The sequence below is a fragment of the Fundulus heteroclitus genome, chromosome 5 (genome assembly GCF_011125445.2).
Source record: "Fundulus heteroclitus isolate FHET01 chromosome 5, MU-UCD_Fhet_4.1, whole genome shotgun sequence".
In the NCBI taxonomy this organism is placed as follows: Eukaryota; Metazoa; Chordata; class Actinopteri; order Cyprinodontiformes; family Fundulidae; genus Fundulus; species Fundulus heteroclitus.
Window position 1 is genome coordinate 25,132,298 of NC_046365.1, and position 12,731 is coordinate 25,145,028.

At 40.1% G+C, this 12,731-nt stretch overlaps 1 protein-coding gene across 4 annotated transcripts in view; it reads right to left on the minus strand.

Moving 5' to 3' along the window:
• b3gntl1 (UDP-GlcNAc:betaGal beta-1,3-N-acetylglucosaminyltransferase-like 1) overlaps window positions 1-8,871 on the minus strand; it is a 29,278-nt gene extending 20,407 nt beyond the window's left edge. Inside the window, exons 1-6 of one of the 4 annotated variants that reach the window (XM_036137280.1) lie at window positions 8,454-8,871; window positions 7,874-7,990; window positions 7,667-7,766; window positions 4,331-4,395; window positions 1,692-1,757; window positions 25-120 (exon numbers count right to left, since the gene is read on the minus strand). In XM_036137280.1, coding sequence (XP_035993173.1) covers window positions 25-120; window positions 1,692-1,757; window positions 4,331-4,395; window positions 7,667-7,766; window positions 7,874-7,990; window positions 8,454-8,564 — 555 coding nt within the window. In that variant the 5' untranslated portion in view covers window positions 8,565-8,871. Of the gene's footprint in view, window positions 1-24; window positions 121-1,691; window positions 1,758-4,330; window positions 4,396-7,666; window positions 7,767-7,873; window positions 7,991-8,082; window positions 8,392-8,453 lie in introns of those variants that run through there. The other 3 variants (XM_036137278.1, XM_036137277.1, XM_036137279.1) reach the window with 3 other exon arrangements.
• Between the last annotated feature and the right edge of the window lie 3,860 nt (window positions 8,872-12,731).

Genomic DNA, 12,731 nt, shown 5'->3' on the forward strand with positions numbered 1-12,731 from the left:
TGCGGACGAACTGCGCCTGTTTACCTGAGCGATGAGCTGATCCTGAGTCAGTGCGTTGATCCAGCGGGCGTAGCGCTCTGTGGATCCCTCCGGCAGCCTCTGAACTCTGCAGCCAATCAGCTGTTATGAAAACACACATGCAGGCCGTCATACAGAAAAATGGACATGTTTGCTTTGACAGCTTGCTCTGTGTAGGCTAGCTGCACAGGAAAACAGAACATGAATTGTTGGACTTGCAATTGTGAGCTATCTCTTTTTTTCCATCACAATTTTTTAAGTAGCAATCGGTGGCCAGAATAAGTACATTTTGGTTAGTTAAAGTTGATTGTAGAGGTTCGCTTATAAAAGCAACACTTTTTCTAACATTAGATCGGAGTAACCTCTTCCAGTTTTTGGCAAGGTAGGATTACAAGAATTTTTCTATTTGCCTAATGCCTTATAATGAGAGGGTCAATCTTTATTTTTATTTATTTTTTACTTTTTTTAAATTCAGCGTATCTATACATGTAATTAGAAGTTAGTAAAGTTGCCTTTTAAACTTTTTGACTTGGGTCAAATATGTGTGTCCTTCTACAAGCTTGTCACAATAGTTTGCTAAATTATGACCCGTTTCTCCAGACAGAGCCGGTGTAGCTGAGCCCTGCTCACACACACACCTTTTCAGCTCATTAATCTTCTGTGGGGATCATCGTCACACCGTATCTTGTGTATCCACAGTCTTTCACCAATTTGGGGTCATTGTCCACTTGCAAGACTTATTTGCGCCCAAGCTCTAACTACAGGCTGATGTTTTTAGATAATAGGAAACTATCCTCACAACATTATGCTGCCAGTCTCATGCTTCACAGTTAGGGTGATGTTCTCAGGCCTGGAAGACCCCCTCCCCCCGCCTTTTTTTTTTTTTTTTGCAAATCTAGCAATGGTCAACACTTATCAGTATTGGAGGCTATAGCTTATTTGCATTCAAGTGAAAGAGCCTTAAAACAGCTTGTCCTGAAATTAGCTCAAATCAGGTGAAACTGAGGAGTTGAAATCTCAATATATGCGAATAATTTTGTGCAAAAAATGCAATGAGCATGTTTTTTTTATTGCATATAGACCAATCCCATCTTGTTTAACAGGAAGCATAACAGGTCACCTTTAAAGAAACTAAAAAAACTCCTAGATATTCTCCTGTTATTCTCACATATAGCAAATACAAATAATTTTGGTAATTCTAACTAAACTGAAACAGAAAGGTTTAGTGTGATCTTATGTCAGACAGTGATAATAAGAGCCTACATATCTTTTCCAACTATGTAAATATCTGCATGTGTTTGACAGAGCATAAAAAAATTACAGTGATAGCCAGAAAGGTCAGGGTGTTTGTACAGCGGAGCGGGCCCGCTGTCTCCACGCCGTCTTACTCACTTCCCCTCACACACGCAACCTTTGACCTCTGACCTGGCATGTCAAAGAAAGCATCAACACCGGATACTCTCGCTGTTCCGCGTGCCAACTGCACGCACGTACACCCACGGAAATGTGCTCGCTAATGCCGTTCGCGAGAATATTTTTCTATTTCAACAGACGGAGAGAAAAAGGAGCGAGACGAGAAGAAGTAAGGAGAAAGAAGGGAAGCGGGGGCTGAGCGAAATTGAAGAAAGAGAAGGAAGTGAATTAGCAATGACTACAAAAAAATTAAAACTTACTGAGTTTGGATGGAGAAGAGCTGTTTCATACTGGAGACGGATTCTCTGTGGCAACATGATGTCATCCTGCAACAGAAACAAAAAACTGAAAATCACTTGAACACATAATCAAAGTGAGCATTCAAAAACACTTAATGCCACTTGTTTTTCAAAAAATAAAATAAAACTCTATTTGAAAGACTTTCTTACAGGCATCGAAAGGTCAAGATTGGGAGTGATACCTAATAAAATATATCAGCCCAACATTTGTTGCATTAAAAAAAAACAACTGGAAATTAATCTAGCATTTCCTGACAACAACACATTAAGACGTCAGTGGGAGAAAGGCAACGCCAGCGATCACACTTCCTGAAGTAATAATTGCTCCACATTTGTGAGAGAAACTCGCCTCCTCCCTTTGTAAATACTGACAAGCTATCTTGTTATGATCATCCTTTGATTCTCGTCTTTATGAAATGGTAATAGTTTTCAAACCTTGGCTGTTAGCAGGCCATCCAGGCCCCCCCCCCCCCCCCCCCCCCCCACCCCAGCCGATGCATTGGCACACAGTGCGCTGGTAACCACTGATCTTACACACATAAGAATCGTTACTGATGGATAGAGTCCTGGAAAAAAAAACTGAATACAACTTTGCTGCTTCCCCAGGATTTATGTAAATGCCAAAATAAGCAGGGGTTGCTTATTAAATGTAGCCACACAATATAAAGCAGGAAATCTGGAAGTTCTCCGATTTGACGGACACAGATTATGAGTACTGGCAGCAAGAAAAAAAAAATAGACATGATGCTACGGATTAATCCTGGAAAGGTTACAGGTAATCTGAAATTCGCTACTCCGCTCTGAAATATTATTCCAATCTTTCCAAGAGCAGACATCCCAGAAAATTCCCCTGAAGGTCAGACTGTGCAATGCTCGGAAAGACTACAAAAACCCCAAGAGCTTCATCTCACACCCTATAGGCGTCAGTTAGCGCGCTACAATGCTAAAGTTCATGAAAAAATTATTAGAGAAAGACTGAAAAGAAGTGGCTTGCTTGGAAGGTTTGGAATAATTTGGCAATAATTCAGCAGCAGGCACCTTGTAGCCATCGGGTTGACCATGAATGTTACTGTATACAGATTTATTCTGGAGTTAAGTGTGAGGCCATCTCTCTGACAGCTGAAGCTTTATTAAATTTGGGTTACCAACATAGCACCGATCTGAAACACAGCAGCGACTCTACAACTAAATGGATGAAAAATGAAAGAAAGAAAGTGTTTTAATGATCCAGTCAATGACCAGACCCCAGCCTGATGGAGAAGCTGTGGTCGGACCTCAGGGAGATCTGCATCTGAAAGCCTCAATGAACTCAAGCAATGCTGCAAGGAAGAGTGGGCCAAAAAATGATGTGAGAAACTGATAAGGTCACACTAAAGTTATTGCTGCTAAATGTGGTCCAACAAGCTTTTGAATCATGGGGTGTACTTGAGTTTCCCCATGACCATAAAGATTATCACAAAGATTGTAGTCTAAATCTTTTCCTGATAGCCAGCCAGGATGGTCTCTGTCATGTTTGGCACATTAAACCTGACATCTGTTTGTTTTTTATGCTAAAATCTCTTCTGAGCAGAGAACATGTGCTCACAACGTGTCCTATCCCTTCCTCTCTCTTTGTGTACTTTCTGCTTACATCTAGGGATGCAGTCGTGGACTGCGTTGAGTAAAAATGGATTACAGGGCCCAAGGTTTGATTAAAGTTTGTGCTGCCTGATGGCACATCCAGCCTGAGTCCTCTGACATAAAGATGCATGACTGATGTGCTTGCAGCGCATTGAGAAATCCTTTCTGAAACACTGATGGTGCTCAAAGAGTTGTTAGATTTAGCCTCTTATGGATGCTTAGTCCTGTCAAACCGCCAATAAATAACAGTTATACTATGAATATTGGGGAAAGAAAACTCAAGTAAAGGAAGAGTTCAAAGATTTCATCTAGAGTCAAGGTTTAGTACACGAAGCAAAGCTATGAGAAGCAGAATCTATAGCTAAATGATGCCGGGAAAGTAGAGGGTAGATTTTTACACACACTTAAGACTTTTCATTTGAGGCATGAGCTTTTAAGCCTTAAATAAATAATTATGATGTTTTAAAGCAGGGTTTATGTGAAGAGGTAATCACCAGTAAATAACAAACATCTATACTCTGTTGAACAGAGATTAGTTTTAGAGATAATGGAGAGTCAGAGCGGGGGCAAGACAAAAAGCACACATCTGGCGTGTTAAAACAACTGCAATCTCAGGAATCCCATAGTAGTTCATGTGAAGGATATTTTTTAACTTTTATACCCCTGTTATATTTGCAGCAGGTTGTATTATACACATGACTTTAGTTTTCACACTGGAGACAAGTTGGGTCGGTAACAATGATCTTCCCATGTGAGACACAGGTAACACAAAAAGGTATTACACAATGAGCTAAAAACAGACTTCCCTTAATTTCAAACTAACTTAAAAAAAAGTAAATGAGTAAATTAAAAAAAATTGTAAATTTGAATTAATCGATTAAATCGATTTATTGCCCAGCACTATATGAACCTATATAATATAAAGAGATGTCAACAGTTAAATAACAACTGATCGGGGTGATCATATGAGGCATACGTACCGCATCCTGAAAGCACAAGTACTGCCCACTACTCTGAGTCACTGCCTTATTCTTTGCAAAACCCACTGGAAGACAAAATAACACAACAGGTTTCTGTTTATAGGTAAAACATAACCCCCCCATAAAATTAAATTAGAATTCCTCTTAAAAAACATATTGTCAACAGAGTATGAAGATACACAGGCAGATTTATATCAAAATCTTTTCATGCTATTAGCTATGATAACATGCACACAGTTTCACGATCGGATTAAAATATATTCAGATTAAATAATTGGACTATACCGTTAGTAAACCATCCCTCTAATTTGGAATACAATTTCATTCCGATTGAGCTTCATCCGATCATTATATTCTGATTGGCTGGTTTACATGACGCATTTTTATTCCGATCGGCCCCTTATTCCGATTAGTTTTGTCCATGTAAACGTAGCTATAGACACAATTTGTCTGACTGGAAGTAATATGAATCTTTTGGTCTGACCCAGGTAGAGTTGAATCTATGTAGGTGACTAAAGATTAAGGTGATGGTAAGGAGACCTTTCACTCTCAGAAACTTGGAGCTCATTATCAGAGATAAATCATCAGAATACCATTGGAAAGATGCAAAAACCTGCCCAGAAATTAAAAATGTTTGATTGCTTTGATGCCATTTTTCTATTGATTATTGAGTATAGTATAAATAATTTTTGACAAGACATAAAAAAAAAGGTAAATAAAAACATGTATTTTTTTAAATACCCCTTGTATGTTGTAGTTGCATCTTTTGAGTGATGCCTGTGTCATTTCCAAATAGGTAAAGAATGCTTGGTTGAAAAAAAATATCTTTGAGATTAACAATAGTAATGGATTTAATCTCAGACGTCTTGATTGTAAAGTGGTGCAAGGGGCAAGTAGTATGATTAAGATGATTCACAGATATAACTAAATGGGGCATAAAAGCAGAGCGGATGGTTGCATCCTTCGATGCAACCATCAAGGGTTTGATTCCTGACTTTAGGTAATTTGTTAACAGGCCTCTGCAGAGCTACATGACTGAACGCTAATGAGGGAATTCACCCATCTGATTTGGGTGTGCTGGAGCATGGATGCATCTAAAAATTGCAGGATGGTGGAAAACACTTTGCATCATCTCCCTGTCAACTTCAAGTCAATGCATGGTCGCTGCTACACGTCGAACAGAAAACTGATCCATTTTAAACCGGTTGGGTATGAAATTATCAGAATTATCTGGATGCAAAATGAATGACAAAATGGTGCAGAGGCCAAATGACTAGCTGCTATAATCGGATAGGAAGGGAAAAAAAGACAGAACACTAATTAGAAATCATAGTTAAAAACAATCGATGGTTCTTGTTAACATGAAATGAAACAGAAATCTCAACAGCAGCTTTAAATCTTCAAATAAAAAAAGAAAATTGAAGAATAAAATGCATGGCAAACGTCAAGAATACTTAGAATCACATAAATTAAATTCAGATATACTTGTAATCCCCAGGACGAGCTACTCATTCACCTTTTACAACGTCCATTTTATGAAACACCAAAATCGCTGAAGGTTGAAGGCCTGATTGGAGCATGGACCTGGGTTAATCGTGAAGACGGGTCAGGAATTCCTGCCTGTTATTTCAAAATTAGGATTAAATTACAATTGTAAATCCTTATTTAGTTCTTGGCTAAATAAAATAGCTTGAAGGATTAAGAGAGTTTCTACAATGGTCAAGGGTCACCTTTTAATGTCAGAGCGTGGAATGTTACATTCATTGTAAAAACTCTGTGTTAAAGTTGTAATGACTTGCTGTGGCAACCCCCGAATAAAGGAGCCAAACAGACTAAAATTTTCAACTTCTTGTTTGTCTTTAATGCACTGGAAAAACAAATAAATTGAAAAACGATGTCATCCAGGGCCCCGTTTCAGAAAGAATGGCTGATCTACCCAGAGTAGAAAGTAGCTAGAGTAGTTCTACCTCATGCTGTCATACTCAGCGTTTTCGGTTTCAGAACAGGTGATATCAGTCAGGTAACCTTCTGTCAGCCCTGAGTTAAGCACGAGCATGAACGAAGCCCTCATCAATGGAAAGAAGATAATGCGATTCACCATGGCAACGGCAGGAAATGAGAAGCCTGGAAGTGCGCATTTCCTGCGAGTGAAATTAGAAATGTTTAATAAAAGCATGAGAACATTAAGCCATAACTTACAAAAACAAACAATGCTGTTGCTGCTGAAAAAGCGAGTTAGTGGGAGAGAATTGCTGAAAAAGTCAGCGTAGGAGTGATATGAGTGTTATTTGACAGAGAATTAAAGCTGTATTCTCACATTCATTCAACAAAAATCGCTTATAGCTCCTTCAAGTTCTAAGTTATTCTACGTTTAACCTTGAATTGGCTTTATATCTCCTCCTCCTTATATGAATGGAAACTATATGAATGAAACATTTAAGATGGGAATTAAATCTCAAATTTTGATACAGAATAAATGACTGCTTTCATCCTGTGTATTTTTATATTATTAATCTTGTGGGTCTCAGGCCATGGAACACCTTTAAACTCAGCTATAACTGAGTGCAACAGTAACATTAAAGACAGGGCGACATACAGTTGCCTTTGAAATATTTTCTGCATCACCTACAATATTAAAAAGCTGCTGCTGACATAAAAATGAAAATAAATTGTTCAGAACCATAGAGTGTCCCCTCGTCGTGTTAGAAGAGCGATATGCAGGCTGACAATATTGAGATAAATCCCTGACAGCGGCGGAAAACGGTAACGCTTGAAAATATATTAATCCAGAGATGATAAGACATTTAATCGTGGTCTGATCAGCTTCTCCTGAGAGCGATTTCTGTGGAGCATTTGTGCTCCAGGATACTGGCTCCTCCAGAAAAGGACACACCTTAGGAAAACCTCAGTTTGCCCAAGCAACTCTGCTCAGTAGCAGGGTTGTTTCATGGAGAAATTTGTTGTCATAATATGACTCAGGGTAAAGGCTTCTGAGCTTTCTGAAACGGAAAAGCCAGGGTATGCAGGAATTTTCCCTAGAAATTACTCTGATTATCCACTAACCCAGCTTTCTGAAATGGGACCCTGGATGCAAGATGAAGTTGTAAGCTGGAATACTAATAAAAAAAAACAAAAAACAGGTTAAGTTTGCAGCATCAGTTGCCAAGGTAACAGACCTAGGTGAGATGTGAACCAGCTGCATGTTACTGAAAATCCAAAACTGAACCTGAAGTCGCCTCAATAAGCCACAGGTCCTGCTTTGTAGTACAGACCCCAGGAGGGAGTAAAATTAGTAGAATACTTTAGCTGAAGTGTAGAGTCGGCCAGCAAACTGACCTCCTCCTGGTCGGGAAGCATTGTGACCAGAAATCACCACTGAGATTCCCCGCTCCTCCATCCTCTCCCTCCAACCCTCCAGCACTTTCCTTGAGTCATCCTGAGAGATACGCACAGAGATAGTCAACACGTCACCAGCTTCAGATTACAGCTTCAAGATGTACAAACATCTAAATAAAAAAAAAAATAAAAAAAAAAAAAACATACTGTGCTTGCATCATCAAACACTGAGAGCTCCATGGAGCCGGTGAAGTCTTGGTCTAATATGGCCTGCAGACACTCCTCCAGCCAACACGATGCGTTGTGCACAGGCAAGATAACGCTCTGCCGAAAACAGGAAATGGAGAAAGTTCATACTTGGTGCAAGCGCTTGATGCCGTGGCAACCAGAGGAAAAACAGCAACCAGGGACATCATCATCAGTATAAATGAGATAGGAGGGAAGTGATTCTGAAGATGACTAAAACAGCCACACGTCTTGCATAACACAGCTTGCAGCCTGAAATCATCACACAAGCAGTGGGGCTCAGGAGACACAATCGAACTACTGGGCCGTCTTTAAAGTTGGGATTTTGTTGATCAGACTGGCAGACATGGCATCCTTAAATTAGAAAAAAAAGTCTATTTTACACAATATCAGAGACAATCTCATTGCACAAGTAGGAGAAACAAAATAGTTACCATGTTGTATGCATTGAATATAGGAAACTGGGCTGAAAAAAAAAACAAAAACTATCGCATTTTAACTTGTTACTTGTTACACTGTGCAACTGTCCATCATCACCCACCACATCCACTGTCTTCCTCTTCTCCTCATGCTCCTCCTCCCCTCCTCCTCTCTCTTCCCCTTCACCGTCGTCCTCCGCTCTTCGGAGCCGCTTCGTTGGATTCGGCTTCATCTCTGTCCCCCTTGTCCCGCTGCTCCGGTCCCCACTTCCCGTTTCCTTTTCAGCGGACGCCTCGCTTCACCTCTGCTTAAACCTGACAGGAAAACGGGGCTATTCAGGAGTGAGCCACGAGGCTAACGCACGATCGCCATTAAACGTTCGTTTTGCAACATTTAACAATGTTAGCGGTATAAAATGGAAATAAGCATAGATAAAAAAAACTAATCTGGGTGTTTTAGTGATAGTTATTTTGCCATATTGCAGCCCAAAAATCTTCAATTTGAACTGAGCACTGCTACCGGTACCAACTTCCGCATATGATAAATCTAGGATGCCGATTGGCTGTTACAAAACACGGACAGACATCGGATTGGCTCCTTGCGCTGCTAGTTTTCAGACAAGGTGATGTGGTTATTGCGGGTTTTAACTTTTTTTCACGAGGCTGCGGTTACGTTACCGTAATAGGACGGTTTTTTTCTACATCTCAGAGGATAGATTCTTAATTGTTCCTTTATTTTGAAGTAAATCAAAGGTTACTGCGGACCTAAATGAAGACTATTTCCTTAACATTTAGTAATTAAAACTTTTGTCAAAGAACTATGTAAGGGGTCAAACACTTTTCCACTGCACTGTATAATATAAAATGTTTTTGTTTCTATACTATCAACATACTATCAAAAAATTAAAAAAAAATATTCAAATATGTTAAGGTGGTTGTATTTGTCAATAGGGTAAATTAGGAATTGTATATATTTTTTTCCTTAGCCACAATAATAATAATAATAATAATAATAATAATAATAATAATAATAATTAAAAAAAAGTATGCTGATATCTCCTGCAGGAAGGGGATATTTAGTTCAACATGTTTACATAAGAGCTGCATGGTGGAACAGTGGTTAGCTATGTTGCCTTGCAGCATGAAGGTTCCAAGCTCACATCATGCATGGTGTTTGCATTTCTCCACATGCATAAGGAGAACAATAAGCACTGGGAATATGTACCACCACCTCTGCAAGGATTAGATAGTAAGGACAATGTATGTTTAGGAGTAACTCTATATTAGACAACTTTTTTTGTCTTGTTTTTTTTCACTGCTTATAATTGTGTCCTTGCCACTGTCACACCTGAATTTCCCCATTACAGGACAATAAAGCAATTTTTGTCATATCTTACATAGAAGAATCATTGAGAACTGATTATTTTTCAGCTTCTTGATGGAGTGCCACGTTTCATAAGTGGAAATATTTTCACCCTGACTGCAGTAAGTGCCAAGTTATAGAGTGGGGTGGGTATAATCCTAAAAAGCACGAGCCTTCTTGAAACAGTTGTATGTTGACTGGTGTACTTTCACTTTGCACACACCAACTCTGAGATGGAGCTGCAGGGGGGAAATTTAGACTCAACACTAAATAAACACTGTGCATGTGTATATATTTAGATGCTGGAGTTCACTTTCTCCAGCAGACTAACTGTTCCCACATTGCAGCGGCACCTTTTTCAGGCCTGGCTTTAATGTATCAGTCTCAAAGCTTCAGCAATTTGTTAACTGCCTCTCAGTAGGCCAGAAACAACAGCTCCAAGAGGGTATGATTAATCAAACCGAGAGGATATTTGGCGCTTTTCTGCAGATGCACTGGCAGATCAAGACCAGCTTAACAGAGAGGTGAAGAGCTGTTTCATTTACTGTATTTGTGTCAATGTGTGAAACCTTTACTTCTGTCACCTTGGCCACAGTGTTCACTCACTGAGCTGTTGTCTTCTGAAACAGGAGACTTACAGTTTGTGCTGCACTGGTGCTATGAAACAAACCAGATATTCACATCAGATTAATAGAGATGGATAGCTGCAGACAGCCGCACATAATTACCTCACACACAATTATATTAGGCAGATATTTCCATTTTAGGGGTCAGACTGAGGTAAGGATTCTGATGGCCAACATGGAGCTTTTTGTCCTGCAGGTCCACAGTGTCTCTAATCTGTCTGTGGGAACTTTTGCAATACAAAATAGTTTTTACTCCCCTCCAAAAAGCTGTTCCCACAATAACTCACCACTGCCTGTTTATGTTCCCCTCCTCCAGAAAATCAGCACCACATGGCAAAGTTGCATATCAACTGTTGCACATCAGTTGATTCACTCTATGTGGAGGTGGAGGCTGCAGCTGCTTAGATCAGCAATCAGACAGCACCTGATGGTGATGGTACACAAATATGAATGGTTCACTGTGTCTCTTTGTGCAGATTGAATTAGATTTTGCTCCTTGTTTTGTTTGCTTTGAAAAAAAAAAGATTAACTTCTTTTGGAACATGTGTAAGGTGTACTTTTGCAGCTGATTCTTTTGTGTTGTACAGAGTACAATAGGATCAAGACATGATGTTGGCACCCAAAGGAAGCCAAGTGCCAATTGATTGATTTTGTCCATCTATTATCTTTACCGGTTTGTCCATGCAGAGTCACTGGTGCCTATCTCTGAAGGTCATTGGGTGAGAGGCGGGGTAATCCTTGGACAGGTCACCAGACCATCACAGGGCAACACAGACACACACACCCCGGTCAACTGACCTAGCACACACTTACCCCTAAAGACAATTTAGAGAGCCCAATTAACCTAACATGCTAGTGGACTGTGAGCGGAACCCTCGGAGTCGGTACCAAGAGAGAAGTTATACATGGAGAGGGAAGGCATGCAAAATTCATGTAGAAAAAGCCTAGGCCGAGATTCAACCAAATAATCACCTTGCTGAAAACCCAACATCGTTAGCCACAGCTTCACTGACGAGCCTAACAATTCATCCATCCATCCATTTTCTGACCCGCTTAATCCCTCATGGGGTCGTGGGGGTTGCTGGTGCCTATCTCCAGCATTCACTCGGTGAGAGGCAGGGTACACCCTGGACAGGTCGCCAGTCTGTTGCAGGGCAACACAGAGACAGACAGGACAAACAACCATTCACACACTCACAACTAAGGACAATTTAGAGAGACCAACTAACCTAACAGTCATGTTTTTGGACTGTGGGAGGAAGCCGGAGTACCCAGAGAGAACCCACGCATGCACAGGGAGAACATACAAACTCCATGCAGAAAGGCCCAGGGTTGGATTTGAACCCAGAACCTTCTTGCTGCAAGGCACTGTGCTACCCACTGTGCAGCCACCTAACAATTTATACATTATTAAAGTACAAAAACAATGTGAAAGAAGTTTGCTGACCTCCTAGGAAGACAAATACTGATCCTCATCCTGTGAAATTGAAAGTTGTCTCCTTTTGACAAGCAGCCAGTACATAGCATTTATGTTTAGTATTTGTGTGATATATAATTAAATGGCTGGTTAAAAAAAGTGACTGCCTGCCCAAACATCCATCCATTCTCTAACATGCCTATCCCTTGTGGGGTCACGAGGGGTGCTGGTACCTATCTGTAGTTGTCAATGGGTGATAGGTGGGGTACACCTTGGACAGGTCGCCGGTCTATCGCAGGGCAACACAGAGACAGACAGGACAAACAACCATTCTCTGCCCGAACATGTGTAGCAAATGCGTGCTGCCATCTAGTGGTGATTTGGGACTTGCAACCTAAATCATATTTTTGAGGAATCTGCAGGAAAATAGCAGACAAAGCTTCGACATCAGGGTTGCTTTCACTAACTGGTTGGATAAATTTAGCCAATTATTGTTCAGAGTTGTGTCTATGAGACTTGATTATTTTCCATTGGACACTGTGAGCGGTACACTTTCACTTTCAATTTACTATAGCTAAATGTGTCTTGCAAGGGTTGGCCTGTGGGCCCCTTCCACTGCCAATATTAATTTTTAAGTTGATTATATAGTGATATACAGCTTATCATCTACGTACAGCCTGGTTCACACTCAGCAGCTTTCGGCGTTGAATGCTGTACAATCAAACGTCAAACTTCTTGAACTCAGAGAAAACGAAACTTATGTTGTTCCCTAATTCAAAATCTATATCACATAATCATCCAATCACCATTTTCTTGGTTAAAAATATCCAATTAAGATAATTTAAAAAAATGAATAAAACCACAAAAGTAACAATGGGGTCAATCACAGAAACTCATTGATGAACTGATCCTCATTTATACCGGTAGGAACTAAACTCTTAAGGTAAAATATCCAGAACGCCTCTCTTTTTCCTTATACAATTAATATTACCCC